The 15,121-nt window shown below is 52.6% G+C and overlaps 1 protein-coding gene across 1 annotated transcript; it reads right to left on the bottom strand.

The window, feature by feature from the left end:
• Nucleotides 1-15,121, bottom strand: TGM1 (transglutaminase 1). The gene is made up of 15 exons (XM_003801964.1): nt 15,038-15,121; nt 13,669-13,980; nt 13,346-13,534; nt 12,141-12,389; nt 11,643-11,761; nt 11,394-11,501; nt 10,768-10,942; nt 10,290-10,428; nt 10,050-10,153; nt 6,566-6,654; nt 5,924-6,077; nt 5,537-5,818; nt 5,234-5,394; nt 4,725-4,861; nt 1-410 (listed from the first exon to the last, which is right to left on the bottom strand). The coding sequence occupies exons 2-15, from the start codon at nt 13,976-13,978 to the stop codon at nt 179-181; spliced, it is 2,448 nt and encodes an 815-aa protein (XP_003802012.1). The 5' UTR covers nt 13,979-13,980; nt 15,038-15,121; the 3' UTR covers nt 1-178.

Genomic DNA, 15,121 nt, shown 5'->3' on the forward strand with positions numbered 1-15,121 from the left:
TTCATTAAAAAACAGTTTATTAGCACCTGTGTCCCCCAGGGCACGTGAAGACCGGCTTTGTCCTCAGGAGTCTTGGCCTTCCCATCTAGAGCTCTGTAGTTCTGCAGCTTTGCAGCGGCCTGTCTTGGGGCATTGTCCTTGCTCATTTGATTCCAGTTCCATTGTTCCTGGCTCAGGGCTAAGCTCCACCTCGAGATGCCATAGGGATGGCCTCTCCAGAGGGACTGCTTCCCCCTCCTGCATCTGAGAAGAAGCCTCCGCCTCCACTGGCTGGGGCCACATCCACCTGGATGACACCGTGCACCTGGGAGAGCTGTGGGCTGTCCAAGCTGGCAATGAGCTGGCGGGGGCCTGGTCGCACAGGCACAAATGTCTGTCGTAGTGTTACTGTCTCGTTGCCCCCGATGTCCCTGTGGACGGAGACATAGTCATGGGTCTGGAGTAAGTGGTGGGGCAGTGGGGAGTAAGGACTGATCCAGGCAGCCAGGAAGGAAGGAGCAGGAAGTGGAGCCATTCAGGCATTTCTAGGCTCACCCTGAATCTCCACACCCAAGGCCAGGAAAAGCTCAAGGCCCAGAGCCACCTCTGCACAGCCAAGCCAGCAGCCACCCACCGAGCTGCCTGAGCTGGAAACCTCATCGTCATGCGGATTCCTCCCGCCCCTCCCACATCCACCTGGAGGAAGACTGCTGGTGCCACCCAGAGGACTCTGGCACAGCCTCCCTTCTCTTCATCCCCACTTCTCCTGCCCTCACCAGGCCATTCCCATCACACCTGGGGCTCTAACCCAAAAAACTAATTGAGACTTTGGGACCCAACACAGTATTTCCAAATATTTTCAGTTCTGCCAAGAGCATAAGTTGACAAAAATTAATTATTCTCAGCCACAAGCATCATTCCAAAAGAGGAACATTTTAATATACCAAAAACATGATAAGGATGTCACCTTGGGGATAAAAAAGGAAACTCTTTCCCAAGAAAAGAGGCATTAAATTGATGTATACTCTTGTGTCCAAGTGTATGTGAGGGGTGGGTGGGGCGAGGCAGGGGCATAAACACACACACATAATAGTGTCTTCCTTCCCTCCTTTCTTCATGGACCTCTGAAAACCAATTCCCAGACCTCCCTGACAATCATGATTTCACCAGTCTGTCAACTTTCATCCTGTTCTGCTAACCACTCGGAGGTGAAGCACATCTGGCTTCCTTGGAGCATGTGGGCTGGATCCCAGCTCTCTCAGCTGACACACAGGCTCACTCTGACTCAGTTGCTGCATGGCCCCATCGCCCCCACCATTCCTCCTGCCAACTCAGCCCCACTGAGTGCCTTCCCCATCCCCAAACTCACCTCCATCCTCATGCTTTGCATTCTTTGCCTCCTGTAGAGTGAGCACCCAGCTCCGCCTCTCACCCTGGTCAGCCCTGTGAAAGCCTACTCTTCCTCCAAGGCCTGGTCACCCCAGCTCCTCAGTGAGGGCTCCCCTGAGTACCTCCTGCCCTGAGGAAAATGAATCTCACCCTTCTCTGAATTCCTCTAGCAACCTGCACCTTGCCTTTTACACAAAGAACATGATTGTATTTATATCATTTCTGCTCATGCCTGCTAGAATCTGTCCTTCCAGCCTCTGCCTAAACCTTTACCTTCAGCCCCTATTAAGCCCAAACCTAGCTTGAGGGCCCTCTCCAGAGCCAGATCCTGTAGCGTCACCACAGTCCTCCAAGGGAATGAGCCAGCATCTTTAAAGACAAATCCTCCTTAGAGAAAAGCATCTGGCTTGAAGCCTGCTTCTGAGAGGCTTCCCTGGACCACTCTATTCCTCCTTCTACCATTTGTTATCTGTGTGGTTTAGGACAAGGTACTTAACTTCTCTGATCCTTACTTTCTGGTCCATAAAAAGGAAGTGACAGTAAAATGGGGGTGGGGGTGTGGGATCAGATGATCTTGAAAGTGTCTGTGAGCTCCATGAAGAAGGGAAGCAGGACATATAATACAGTATGAGAGAAAAGCTATAAATTAAGTTTATAACTTAACAGGTAGGCTATAGTCTGACTACTTACTATTTTCTATGTAAATTTTCTATAAATTAAGTTTATAACTTAACAGGTAGGCTATAGTCTGACTACTTACTATTTTCTATGTAAATTTTCTATGTAAATTACTATTTCATGTAAATTTAAAGGTTATTTGGTCTTGGAGTGGCTTTCAAAAGTCTATTAACCCATATTATAATTGAACTGTAACATTTTATTTTATTTTACTTTTTTTTATTTTATTTCAAGACAGAGTTTCACCTTATCGCCCGTGGTAGAGCACTGTGGCAGCTCACAGCAACCTCCAGCTCCTGGGCTTAGGCGGGTCTCTTGCCTGAGCCTGCCAAGTAGCTGGGACTACAGGTGCCCGCCACAACACTTGGCTATTTTTTTGTTGCAGTTTAGCTGGAGCTAGGTTTGAACCCACCACCCTCCGTATATGGGGCCAGTGCCTTACCCACTGAACCAGAGGCGCTGCCTGAATTATAACATTTTATAAAGTAAGCTTTGTATTGCAATATCTAACACTATTTCCAAGAGAAACTGCTTTCCAGGTTCCATCTGGGAATGTCATGATCTCTCCCTGCTCCAGTTTTAGTGTTAGGTGGGACCTTTGCCACACCCCTTTTGCAAGCTAGAGCTGAGTAGTAAAGCTGGGATGTGCCTGTAACCAAGTATAGGTAATGAAGCCAACTCCCTGACCAGGACATTAGAACAGATGTGGAGATGAGCATTGTCCTTCAATTGTGCATTTGTTGCCAAGGCTTGAAACATTTTTAAAACCTCCTCTTGGACTCTGCTTAAGATCTGTTTAAACCAGACACACAGACATGCGCTCAGTCACCTACACACAGAAGTCAGCCTGTCCCTCCTTTACAGTGTGCCTCGTTTCTGATTGACTAGGCATTATTTCCCACCTTGTTCACTTATTAGTCTTAGCAGTTCAGTTCAGTGACTTCAGGCTTTTCCCCAAAGTCAGGGAGATGGGCCACTCTAAGGATATTCTAGATTAGAAAATATGATTCAGGATGTGGGGGGAGTTCCCAGGGAGGTTTGGAACAGACTTCCAGCCTCCCTGGTGATTTGGTGGTGACAACAGTCCTCTGGAGGAGTAAGTTCTGGAATGTTTATGAAGTGGCCAGTCACCATGCCAGGTGGCACACCTTGTGGTATAATGGGGTTTCATACCACTGCCTTTGATGTGCAAATGAGAGGCAAAGTACACCCATCTTGGAATCTAATAAATCTGAGCCAACAGCCCAGAGACAACCCCCTCAGGCTCATAATTGTCTCAGCAGCCCTAGCCTGGGCTTGCAGCAGCCAAGGATCTATAGAATGTCCAAGAAGGAGCTACCTTGAGAAACCACCAGCCAGCCCTCTCATTTACTGTGAGAAGAGTTGTGCAAGCCCACAGCTGAAGAGAGGGGCCAGATCTCCCAACATTCAGGGCAGTAATCTTTTCCTTACTTTCAGGTACGGCTGCTGAGGGGAATCTAGCTCTGGGTGTCCTTTAGGACAGCAGGGACCTCCCTCCATCATCACTTGGGTGTGGGTAAGAGATGTCTGTAGGGCCAGACTAGCAGTGCATCTCAGCTCTACTCTCTGAGCCACCAGAAACCCCTGCAGTGTGACGTGACAAAAGTGCTCCTTTGCGAAGTATCACTGCATTCCCAGGGGCCCAGGATAAGGCAAAGGCCTCTACTAGGAGAGCTGCTGTAAGTGGGAGGGGAAGGCAGGGGGGCAGGGGGGCAGGGGTCATCTGCCTGGCACCCCCACTGACCATTGTCTCTCTCTCTCAAGCGCCCCCATCTAAAGAGGAATACATCAGCCCCAGAGAGCTGGTGTAAAAGGTCAACCCCCAAACTGCTGTCACTTTGTGCTTTTCCTGGGGAGGGATAGGGTAGCACGTGGGAGTCTGTGCCAGAGATGACAGCCACAGGCTGATGAGTGCCTTCGCTGCATTCAGAGCCTGGCTCCACTCAGGATTAGCACTCTGTGGCTTTCTCCTCTAGAACTGCTCTGGCCCTCATGGCACAAGGCAAGCAATAAGCTTGATGGCCTGTGTGTGGAGTATGCCCCTTACAAGCCATGACACCCTGTGAGACACAACCACTAGCTTCCCCATCTGTAAATGGGGGTGATGATGGAAATAACGAAAATAACAACTACCCACAGAGCACTGCACTAAACAACCCCAGGTCTGGGTGCTACTGTTATCCTCACTTTGTAGGTGAGAACCTGAGGCTTGGAGGAGGTAAGTCACTTGCCCAAGAGCACACAGCCAGTGAATGGTCAAGCTGAGACTTGAACCCATGTCTTTAGGGTTCCAAAGCTTTGTTCTTAGCCACATGATGACCTCTAATGTACCTTGAAGGGTTCTGTGTTCTCCAAAAGAAATAATATTCCTGAAAGTTCCTGGTTAACTCTGCAGTGCTGAGCAGATGTTAGCAATGAGTTGCTAATGATTCCTCTGTGGCACTCTAGCTCAGGGACACAGAGTACAGCACTGGGCACCCAGCAGGTTTTTACATGCTAGTTGGACTAAACTGAGTCAGGAGCTATTGCTGGCTGGCTCCAAGCTGCTTGGTTGGGTCCTGACAGAACATACTTGTCCAGACAGCGTGAAGAAGCAAAGCTGGGACCCAGAGGAAGGCCAGGACAGGAGCAAGGGGAGGAGAAGAGGCCAGACTCACCCAACGTTGAGGATCTTGGGTCTCTGTAACCCGGACCCCTCGAGCCGGAAGACGACATTGGTGAGGGTGATAGGTAGAGGGTTCTTGAAGACGATCTGTACTTCGCATTCCTGGCCAACCACGGCTGCTCCCAGTAACTGAAAGGAAAATAGGCCCACCTCACTTGTCAGAGACCCTGGCAAACCTGTGGGAACTGTACCCTGCGCCAGAGAGGGAAAACTCCATAGTCTCACCCCCCAAGTCCCACATTTGTGCTCCTGAAAGAAGGCCCCCCAAAAGTCAGAGAGGAAACCTCCCTCTACTTCCCAATGAAGGACACCACAGAATCAGAGATATGAGATCCATTCTACAAACAAGGGAACTGAGGCCCCAGAGTTAGTCTTTGACTTTTTTCTCCTAGGAAGGCTCACCAGGCCAGCCTGCTCCTGGTGTAGTGTCATCCTCTGATGGCCCTCAGCCACTGGCCACTGCTCCCTGACCACCCCTCATGCCCAGCAAGATGCACTCACCGTGAGAGAGAGGTCGGGAGTGCGCAGACGGAAGGTATGCTGCTTGGCCAGCACCTGCCCATTCTCCTTGACGTGGCCTGAGACATTGAGCAGCATGGCCCCCTGGTCCACCAGGTGGGGCCGGTATTCCTTGTAGGCCACGGGCATGGCCACACGGTCCGCTGGGGAGAAGAGGCATAGTGTCACTAAGGCCTGCTTCCCCTCATGCGCCCCCCAGGGTGCTCCACATTGTTCCTGGAGTTTCCATGTCTGCAGCCCTGCGGTGCCTGGCTCTCTGGGCAGCACTAGGTGAAAAGCACTTACAGGCTCCTGGTGCCAGCACCACTTCCTTCTTGGTCTCCTTGAAGATGGTCCCGGTGACTCCAGTGTAGAAGGTGACAGAGAGGTAGAGGTGCAGCTTCACGGTGCGGCTGCTGCTGCTGCGATTGGTCAGTAGCACACAGAGTGTCAGGTCCTGCCCCATCACAGCATCTGGAGCCTCTACCTGCATCGCCACATCCTCTGCCGAGTCCCGGTTGGCATACACGTTGGGTTTGCTGCCATGGGCAGCTGCGGTCTCTACTGCCTTCCTCTCTGCCTCTGAGCCTGGGGGTTAAGGGTCAAGGGTGAAGTTTCTGCTCCGATGGTGGTGGTGGGGGAGTGCTTAGCAGATTAGTGCTTGGCATGGGGCCCCAAGCTGGAGACTGGTACCTTCTGGGTGCTTATAGATGTGGGTGACATCATCACGCATGTTGGAGCCAATGGCCTTCGTGACAATGAGTGTGCCGATGGCCTTCTCCTCCACGTACACAATCTTGAAGCTGCCATCGTCCTGCCGCTGCCAGTATACCTTGTCACTATTCACCTGTTGGAGGAGTGGGGAGTGAGCAGGAATGAGTAGGCCAGGGGGTCTGAGGGTGGGCCTGACTCCAAGCTGCCTTCCCTGATCCCAGGAGCTACAGAACAAGGCTGGTTCCCAAGGGTGGGACCTTCCCAGCAGAGCCCAACTGGGAGACTTTCTAAGCTGAACCAGACAAGGCCAGAGAGCAGGGAAGAAGCTGATCTGGGAGGTTCCTTGTGGCATTTGGGCATTAATAACAGTAATCCTTTCCACCTGTTCGCTGGCTTTATGACTTGTGAAGCAGTTTCATACCCATTATCTCTTTTGATCCTGAGTACAGGAAGCAAGGCAGGATCATTATCTCCTTTTTACAGTTGAGGAAACTAAGTCTTGCAGAATGAGTGACTTGCCCAAGGTCACACAGCTGGCCAGTCAGCAGAGGACCCAGGGCCTAAGCCAATGCTCTGGTCACTCCAGACAGCCTGAGAAAGCACCTGGAGCCCATCCCTCACCTCAGCAAAAATGAAGGGTGTGTCGTACTTCATGTAGACCAGGCCATTCTTGATGGACTCCACGGAGCAGGGGCCACAGCAGAAGATGCCTGGGAATGAGGCAGGACAGAGGTAACATGAAAGATCTGGGCAGGCCCACAGTGACCCTCAGGCTCTGGGGAGAAGCCGACACAGGGGCCATCCAGTTCCAGTGACCACTGAGAGTTGCCAACAGCCAGTCAGACCCAGGGAAGGAAGACAGAGAAGGGAACGGTTCCACTTGGCTCCCTGTCAGCTTTCCGCGGCCTGAGCCACTCTGCTGGAGGACAGGGAAGGAGCAGATGTGTGGATAAGACTGACTTCACAACCAAGTCGTTGGCACAACCTTTCTTGGCTGGCTAACGCTGGATGACCACTGACTGTGACTCCCAGAGGACAGGACCCCCCACCCCCTTCATTGGGACCAACCCACAGCCCACAGTAGCTCTGCCCACTGGCTGGGAGAGCAATGACACCACCCCCACTATTCCAGAAAGATACAGAACCACCCTTCAGTTCTGCAGACTGCTGTGTCCCCTCTATTGGGAAGTTGTGTTGGAGAGAGCTGGGGGGATATAAAGTCTGCCCTCATCATACTCAGGAGAGCGTCCTAGAGGAGACAGGCTGACAGGAGGAGGCCTGGCAGGAGAGGACAGAGCCATAAGTGAGGACCATCCAACAGGAAAGAACTCCTTTACAGGTGGGGAAATAGGCCCAGTGAGGTGAAATATATGCCAGGATCTGACAAAGACAATAGGTAGACAGGGCCTAGAAGGAGGTAATATTTACTAAGTACCTGTGATGTTCTAAGCATCCTGCTAATCCTCTCTGATACATGCTTTCTCACTTAATCCTCCCAATCACCCTGTATATGTTATCTTCATATTACACATAAAACCACCAAAGCTTAAAGGTTGCAAGGTCCTTGCCCAAGATCACACATCTGAAAAGAGATAAAGCTAGAATTGAGCCCTAATCTGGCTGGCTCCAGCACCCCCTGCTTGCCATCCACTCCCACCACTTCCCAGACTAGGAGCCAGAACTCAGATCTCCCAGCATCTGAGCCAGGCTGCTCCAGCGCTGCAAGTGTTTCTGGATTGTACAACTTGGCACATTGTTCACAAAGATGAATGAAAGGAAGGGGTCTGGAAAGACCAGGAGAGGAAGATAAGCTATGACCTGGAGCAAAGGCTCTTTGTTGGGGCTCCCTGACCCAGGCCAAGGACTCTCTGACTTCAGTCAAGGCCTCTCTGTCAAGTAATTATACCTCAGGGCCAGTTTAGAGGGGCTATTTTCTTCTTTGAACCTACATGAGCCCCAATTTTATCTATGTTATACATATAACTTACCATGAGCAATGGGAGCAGACAGTAAGGAACTTGGTAAAAGTGAGAGTGCATGTTAAAAGGGAAGGACTCGGGCACTGGATTTGTTCAGTTGCTGACCTACTGCTCTGTGCCCCAGAGGTCATGCCACTTCTCTGGTCACCATTTCCCATGATCCATAGGGCTTGGAGTGGGTCCCAAGCCTGGTTGGTCTGCAGAATCACCATGAGAACCTATCAAAATACACACTACTAGAAAGTCTGATGTATCAGGTTTGGAGTGGGACCCAGAAATTTACTTAAAATATTATTTTGAGGCTTAGCACCTGTGGCTCAAGTGGCTAAGGCACCAGCCACATACACCTGAGCTGAAGGGTCCGAATCCGGCCCAGGCCTGCCAAACAACAATGACGCTGCAACAAAAAATAGCCAGGTGTTGTGGCAGGCACCTGTAATTCCAGCTACTTGGGAGGCAGAGGCAGGAGTATTGCTTGAACCCAGGAGTTGGAGGTTGCTGTGAGCAGTCATGTCACAACACTCTACCCAAGGTGACAGCTTGAGGCTCTGTCTCAAAAAAAAAAAATTATTTTGAAATAGGTGGCACCCGCAGCTCAGTGAGTAGGGTGCTGGCCACATACACCTAGCCCAAGAGTTGGAGATTGCTGTGATCTGTGCTGGCGGCACCTGCAGCTCAGTAAGTAGGGTGCTGGCCACATACAACTAGGCTGGCAGGTTTGAACTTGCCTGGGCTAGCTAAAAACAACAATGACAACTGCAACAAAAAAATAGCTGGGTGTTATGGTGGGTGCCTGTAGTCCCGGCTACTTGGGAGGCTGAAGCAAGAGAATCACTTAAGCTCAAGACTTAGAGGTTGCTGTGATCTGTGACACTATGGTACTCTACACAGAGTTATAGCTTGAGACTCTGTCCCCCCCCCAAAAAAAAAATTATTTTGAAACAAAAACAAAACCAATTAGCATTGTGGGAGGCACCTGTAGTCCTAGCTACTTGGAAGACTGAGGCAAGATGATTGTTTTAACCTGGAGTTTGAGATTGCTGTGAGCTAGGCTGACACTCTGGCACTCTAGCCTAGGTGAGAGAGTGAAACCATCTTAAAAAAATATTTCCTGGCTCGGCACCTGTAGCTCAATCGGCTAAGGCGCCAGCCACATACACCTAAGGTGGTGGGTTTGAATCCCCAGCCCAGACCCGCCAAACAACAATGAGGGCTGTAACCAAAAAAAATAGCCGGGCGTTGTGGCGGGTGCCTGTGGTCCCAGCTACTTGGGAGGCGGAGGCAGGAGACTCGTTTGAGCCCAGGAGTTGGAGGTTGCTGTGAGCTGTGATGCCACAGCACCCTACCCAGGGGGACAGCCTGAGGCTCTGTCTCAAAAAAAAAAAAATTTCCCAAAACAACAATGATAACAGCAAAAAAAAAAAATCTCCTGAGAGAGAATGGGGAACATTTACATTTTGTCTTTTTCAATTCTATACCTTTTTTTCCTTTAATGCATGTTATTACTTACAATAATGACTTTTTGACTTTAAAACACATAAATAAAAGATAAAAGGGCATGTCAGTTAATTAACTCCAGAATATGTAAGTCAAAAAGGCAAGTAAGAATAGTGGATTGGGGGACCTCTCTGTCACTGAATGCTCTTTTTTTTTTTTGAGACAGAGTCTCAGTATGTCTCCCTTGGTAGAGTGCTATGACATCACAGCTCACGGCAACCTCAAACTCTTGGGCTCAAGTGATTCTCTTGCCTTAGCCTCCTGAGTAGCTGGGACTACAGGTGCCTGCCACAGTGCCTGGCTATTTTTTTTTTTGTTTAGCAGGCCCAGGCTGGGATCAAACCCACCAGCCCCAGTGTATGTGGCCGGCGCCCTAACCACTGAGCCATGGGTGTCAAGCCTGAATACTCTTAAATGTTTTGACTTTTGAAACTCTTGGGTATACTAACCATAATAAATAAATAAAATTTAGGCAAACAGATAGTTATATAGAAAGGTGAAACTAAACTAACAGCTACATGGTGGTTCAGTTAATAAGTCTGTTTAAGAAGTTGAGGGGTTATACTGTGGACTTAGTCACCCAGGTAGGGGAGATGGGGTCCAAGGGCCAGGAAGGGGGCCCATCTCACCACTGCTGGTCTCCTGGGGTGTGGCATCCACAACCTGCCACCCATCAAAGCCTGATGGTAGGTCTGGCCTTTTCATCCAGCAATCATTCCACACATGGAAGTTCCTGAGTGGGCACCAAGGGAGAGGGTTGGGCTGAGCCTCCTGTCCAGGGCCTCCCCAGCTCCCACCTGTCCATCCTCCACACCCAAGCCTTGGGCCACTATTGCCCTGCAGGGATGGGCAATCCAGCCCCGGCTCACCAAACGGAATCATGGTTCAAATGCTCAAGTGGCTTCATGTTCTCATCAAAGTAGATGTCCATGGTGAGGGATGTGTCTGTGTCATGTGCAGAGTTGAAGTTGGTGACAGTACGGGTGGCCAGGCCCAGGCAGCGCAGCACTGTGGAGGAGTCAGGGGTTGGGTTTCAGGGGCCAGGGGCAGGGGCAGATGAGGCATCAGGTAAGGAATATCAGGGGGAAAAGGGCAAGTGTGACTGCCAAACTGGGCAGGGACTATCAGGGGACTTGGGGTTAAGGAATGCTAGGTCATCCACCTGGCTCAGTCCCTGCCTATCCCTTCTCCTTCCTCTCCTATTGTCCTCTTTCTGTTGTTAACATTGGGCAGCCTGTTGTCCACCACTGCCTGCACCCCGCACAGCTGGGCCGAGCTGGATGAGGGGAGAGCTTGACTTTCCTTCTCCCAGGGCCCAGACCACTCTAGTCCCAGGCCTTCTACTACCTGTGGTGGTCACACCAGCAAAGACCCAGCATTGGCCATAGGGCACAGAATAGCCAGTGCGTAGGTAGCTGAGCAGGATCTCCACGCTGCCCACCCATGCCGAAGGGTTGGTGCCTCGGGAGTAATCACCAGACCAGTTGCCAATCAGGACTCCATTGTCATCTAGGGAGTTCACCTGCCCAGGACAAGATAGGGTGAAGCTGAGTTGGGGGGTGGGCTCAGGAATTGCCATGTGGTCCTCAGTCCAGCCCCTGATCTAGCCAGGCCCTGCCCTCTATCACTCCTAAAGGTCTCAGGATCTAGCCATCAGCCTGAGCCCCACCCACCTCTGCTGAGCCACTGCCCTCCCACCCCAGATCTGACACAGGAATGTGAATCCTGGGTGTGCCAAGTTTTGGGGTTGGCCCTACATTCCATGGGAGCTGGGATGGGAGCCAGGAAGGGTGGGGTGACATGGGGGGCAGGCAAGGGAAAGAAGAGAAGTGAGACCCCTTCCTGAAATACCCTTTTTGCAAGGGCAGAGCTGGCTTGAGGATCCTGGAATCCAAAAAGGGCAGGACTTGGGGCCAAGGGCAGGAGACGCAGCAGGTAGACATGCAGCAGGGCTGAGACACAAGGGTGCTCACCATGGCAGAGATGACCCGGGAGACACTGACTGGGTCCCCACGGCCTCCATACGGCATCCCCCGCCTGTCCAGTATGTACAGACAGGCATCCAGCACTCCATGGTCAAACTGGAAGGAGGGACAGAGAGCAGAGGTGACTGTGGGCTGCAGCCACCTCTGTCCTCTGCAGCTGAGCTCATACCCTAAGCCATCACTTTGCCTTGCCCCCAGCCCCTGCTCCCAAGTGCATGCGACCCTGGACAGCCTTACCTGGCCATAGTTCCAGGTCCGCTCGCCAATCTGTGCCTCGGTCCCGTAGTAAATTCTCCCTGACTCATTAAGCACATACTCCTGCCGCCAGTCCTCATGGTCCACAAACACGATGTCCTCTGTGTCCCCAGAACACACACTGGGTTGCCTCCAGCTCTCTCCCTGGGCCCCACCTGCCCCTTGCTAGTTCTGCAGAGCTCATGTCCACAAGGAATACTGCCTTTAACCCGACCAGCCTGCTCTCAGGAAGGACGGAGGGAGCATGGCAGGGATGGTGGAAGAAGGGCTGGCCATAGCCAGGGCCCATCACCAGGAGAGGTGAGACTAGCTATGTGACCTTGAGCTGGTCACCATTCTACACTGGGCCCAGGTCCCTGCACCTGACCAAGGGGGTGCTGGCTTCTCCTAGGGCCAGCACCTGGGCACTAGCTGGGCCCTAAAAAAGGAAGCCCTGTCCTGCCCTCCTGCCCATCCTCTGCTCCCGAGTCCACTGCTCACCTGGGCACCAGGGGTTGAAGAGGATATAGATCTCATTGCGGGGGTCAAAGGGCAATTGGAACTCCCCAGCGTCTGTGTGCGTGCGGACTGTGAACTGGAACTTGCCAATGATGGCGTTGGGGGCGGTGTGGACTCGCAGATTCAGGTTCTGCCCACTGGCCTTGATCACCTGGGCCTTCCAGCCCCCACTGCCCCTTTTGTCCACAGGGATGATCACTCGAGTGCCCTTGCCCACCTCTGGGTTGTTTCCTAGAGTGGGGAAATAGGCAATAAGCTGGTGAGGTCTCCCTGAAGGGAGGGGATGAAGATTTGGCTTTCTCCTAGCCCCACCCAAAGTGTGTGTGGGTGTGTGCCCTGTGTGTGTGTCCCTGAGTTGGACTATTGCCTTATTCTGTGACAGTCTCCCTAAGAGCAGGTCTGACCCCACCCGAAGTTTGCCCACATGCCAGGGCAGGGCCCCAATCCAACATCCCAAACCTGTTCCCCTGATACTGAACACAGGAAGGGAGGAAACACCAGGGTTACTGTCACCTGCAGCCTGTCTGACTGTCCCAGTGTCTCATTGGAGGAGCAGAGCCATCTGCCCCATGTGCAAGGGCAATCCAGATCCTGAAGGCCCACCCTGCCTGCTCCTTGCAGCTGCAGCTTCCAGAGCCCAGAGCATTTCTAGCGGAGGTGGTGGGGATACCAAGGAAATTAGAGGCTCAGGTGGGCAAGGTCAGGCCCTAATCAAAGGGTAAGAGGAGTCAGCCGCCCCCGGCAGAAGCATAATCACCGGCCTGGGAAGTCAGCGGCCACCAGACAACGCGGTGAGGGAGGCACCCGCCCTGGGCCACAGGGACAGAAAGAGACAGAGTTCATGCAGGGTGGGGTGGCAGGGAGAGGGTGGGAGAGAGAGAAGAAATCCAGTCATATCCTAAGGAAAGAGAGAAGACTCAGATAGGACATACAGTGAGGCAGCAATGCTGAAGGGAACTTGGGCACGGGCTCTGAAAGCAATGCCCCTGGAGGCTTGAGGAGGGTGAGGCTGGAAAAAACTGCGACACCAAGACTGAGATACTCCTCTGGGCACATCACACACTCGAACCTGCCTTATCTGGCAGAGGTGAGAAGTAGGGCAGGGGAGGAGCCCAAAGACCTCTCTGACCCTACTGCCAACTCCTTCCCCCCAAACCTTTGTCCTTCCCAATACAGGTCCTACTGACCAATAAGCAGCTCAAGGGTGATGTTATCGGAGGACTCATAGGGCCGGGACAGGACGATGACCATGCAGAAGGGCTGCCCTCGGCGCACAATCAGCTCTTCGTACTCAAACTCATCTGTGTGGTGCTCTCGGCGGTTCTGGCCTGATCGGGAGCTCAGCAAATCCACATCAGTCACCACCAGCATGCCCTCTGCAAGGAAGAGAAGCCCCCGAGGGGAACCCAGGCCTCATCATCAGCCTCCCAGCTCCCCAGAGAGGCAGAATGAGTCTCAGGTCCCATAAAGGCCTTTCCACTCTCAGTTGAGGTAGACAGGTTGCCCTCACCTCGAATGGTGCCATCTCCCGCTGCGTTTACAGCGCTGCCCCGGGACCCAGGCCGGCGGGTGTCTGAGCCCCGGGAGTCAGATCTTCCACCCCTAGTGCTGGACCCTCGACCTCTGGAGCCAGAGGGTTCAGGCCCCCAGTCATCATCTGCCCCACTTCGGCATGAGCAGCAGCCACAACAGCGAGCCCAGAAGGAACGGCCACTTCTGCGAGAACGTCTGTCTGGCTCTGGCTCTGGAGATGGTGTGGTAGGAGGCTGAAAGGGGCTCCCGCCCCAGCGGCCCACATCTGAACGAAGCCCGTCCATCATCCCTGTGGGGAAGAGGCAGGGAAGCTCTTTACCCAGCCCCAGCCAGCCCACTTAGAAACCCTAACCTAGAGGCTTAGCACCTGTAACTCAGTGGCTTGGGTGCCAGCCACATATGCCAGAGCTGGTAGGTTCGAACCCAGCCCAGGCCTGCCAAATACACTGACAACTACAGCCCAAAAATAGCCAGGTGTTGTAGCAGGCGCCTGTCATCCCAGCTACTTGGGAGACTGAGGCAAGTGAATCGCTTAAGCTCAAAAGTTTGAGTTTGCTGTGAGCTGTGATGCCATGGCACTCTACCAAGGGCAACATAGTGAGACTCTGTCTCAGAAAAAAAAAGAAAGAAAGAAAGAAAAAGAAAAAAAAAAAGAAATAAACCCCAACCTAGACAATCTGACCTTGACCTAGAAATTCTACACTCCCCACCCCCTGATCCAGACTTTCCAAAGTCTGGAACTTTCCAAAGACTCCATTTGGATTCATTCCGGAGAAACTTCCCATACTGTAAAGAAAAGCTTCACCCCTACTCCCATGTAGACAGCTTCCATTCACATTTAAAAAAAAAACAAAACACAGATGCCTAGTGGAAAACCCACAGAAGGATCCTTCACAGGAAATGCACATAGCGGGCACCGACACTTGTCACAGCCTCAAGACCCATTGGCACAGATCAGAGTGCTCCAGCATCTCTCCACCTGCTGGCTCCTCAGTCTAGAGGTCCTCAATACTGACCACCTCTAGCACCCACTTCTTAGCAGAGATCCCCAACTCAAGGCTCCTCACAGGACAGGCAAGTTGTCCCTGGCATCCACACATGGAGCAAACCCCATGCGCGGGGCTGCTGGCAGGGGCGGGGTGCGGCAGGTGGCAGAAGCCGGTGCTTGGCCAGGGAAAGTGGAGTCTCCGAGTAGGGGGCAGACCAGCAGCGACAGGTAGGCAGGCCCCAACTGCACCTTGCTGAGGTCGAACTCCACCATGCTGGGACTGGACCTTGGCGCGCAGCCCCCAGATGGCAATCACCCCGGGGGGCTCAGTACCATGGTGCCTGTCGGAGCACCTCACCTGGCAGTAGTGTTGGCGACGGCAGCGCTGAGTCCCGGCCTGAGTGGAACAGGTCGGGACTGACGGGACGGACAGACGGGCTGG

The sequence above is a fragment of the Otolemur garnettii genome, unplaced genomic scaffold, assembly GCF_000181295.1.
Source record: "Otolemur garnettii isolate 467f Iridium unplaced genomic scaffold, OtoGar3 scaffold00225, whole genome shotgun sequence".
NCBI lineage: Eukaryota > Metazoa > Chordata > Mammalia > Primates > Galagidae > Otolemur > Otolemur garnettii.

Coding starts and splice junctions, on each gene's coding strand:
- TGM1 (XM_003801964.1), bottom strand. CDS start 13,978: ATGATGGACGGGCTTCGTTCAGATGTGGGCCGCTGGGGCGGGAGCCCC. Junction 10,429..10,767: donor TGCTGGTGTGACCACCACAG/GTAGTAGAAGGC, acceptor ACTCCTCCACAG/TGCTGCGCTGCCTGGGCCTG. Junction 4,862..5,233: donor CTCCCGACCTCTCTCTCACG/GTGAGTGCATCT, acceptor TTTTCCTTTCAG/TTACTGGGAGCAGCCGTGGT.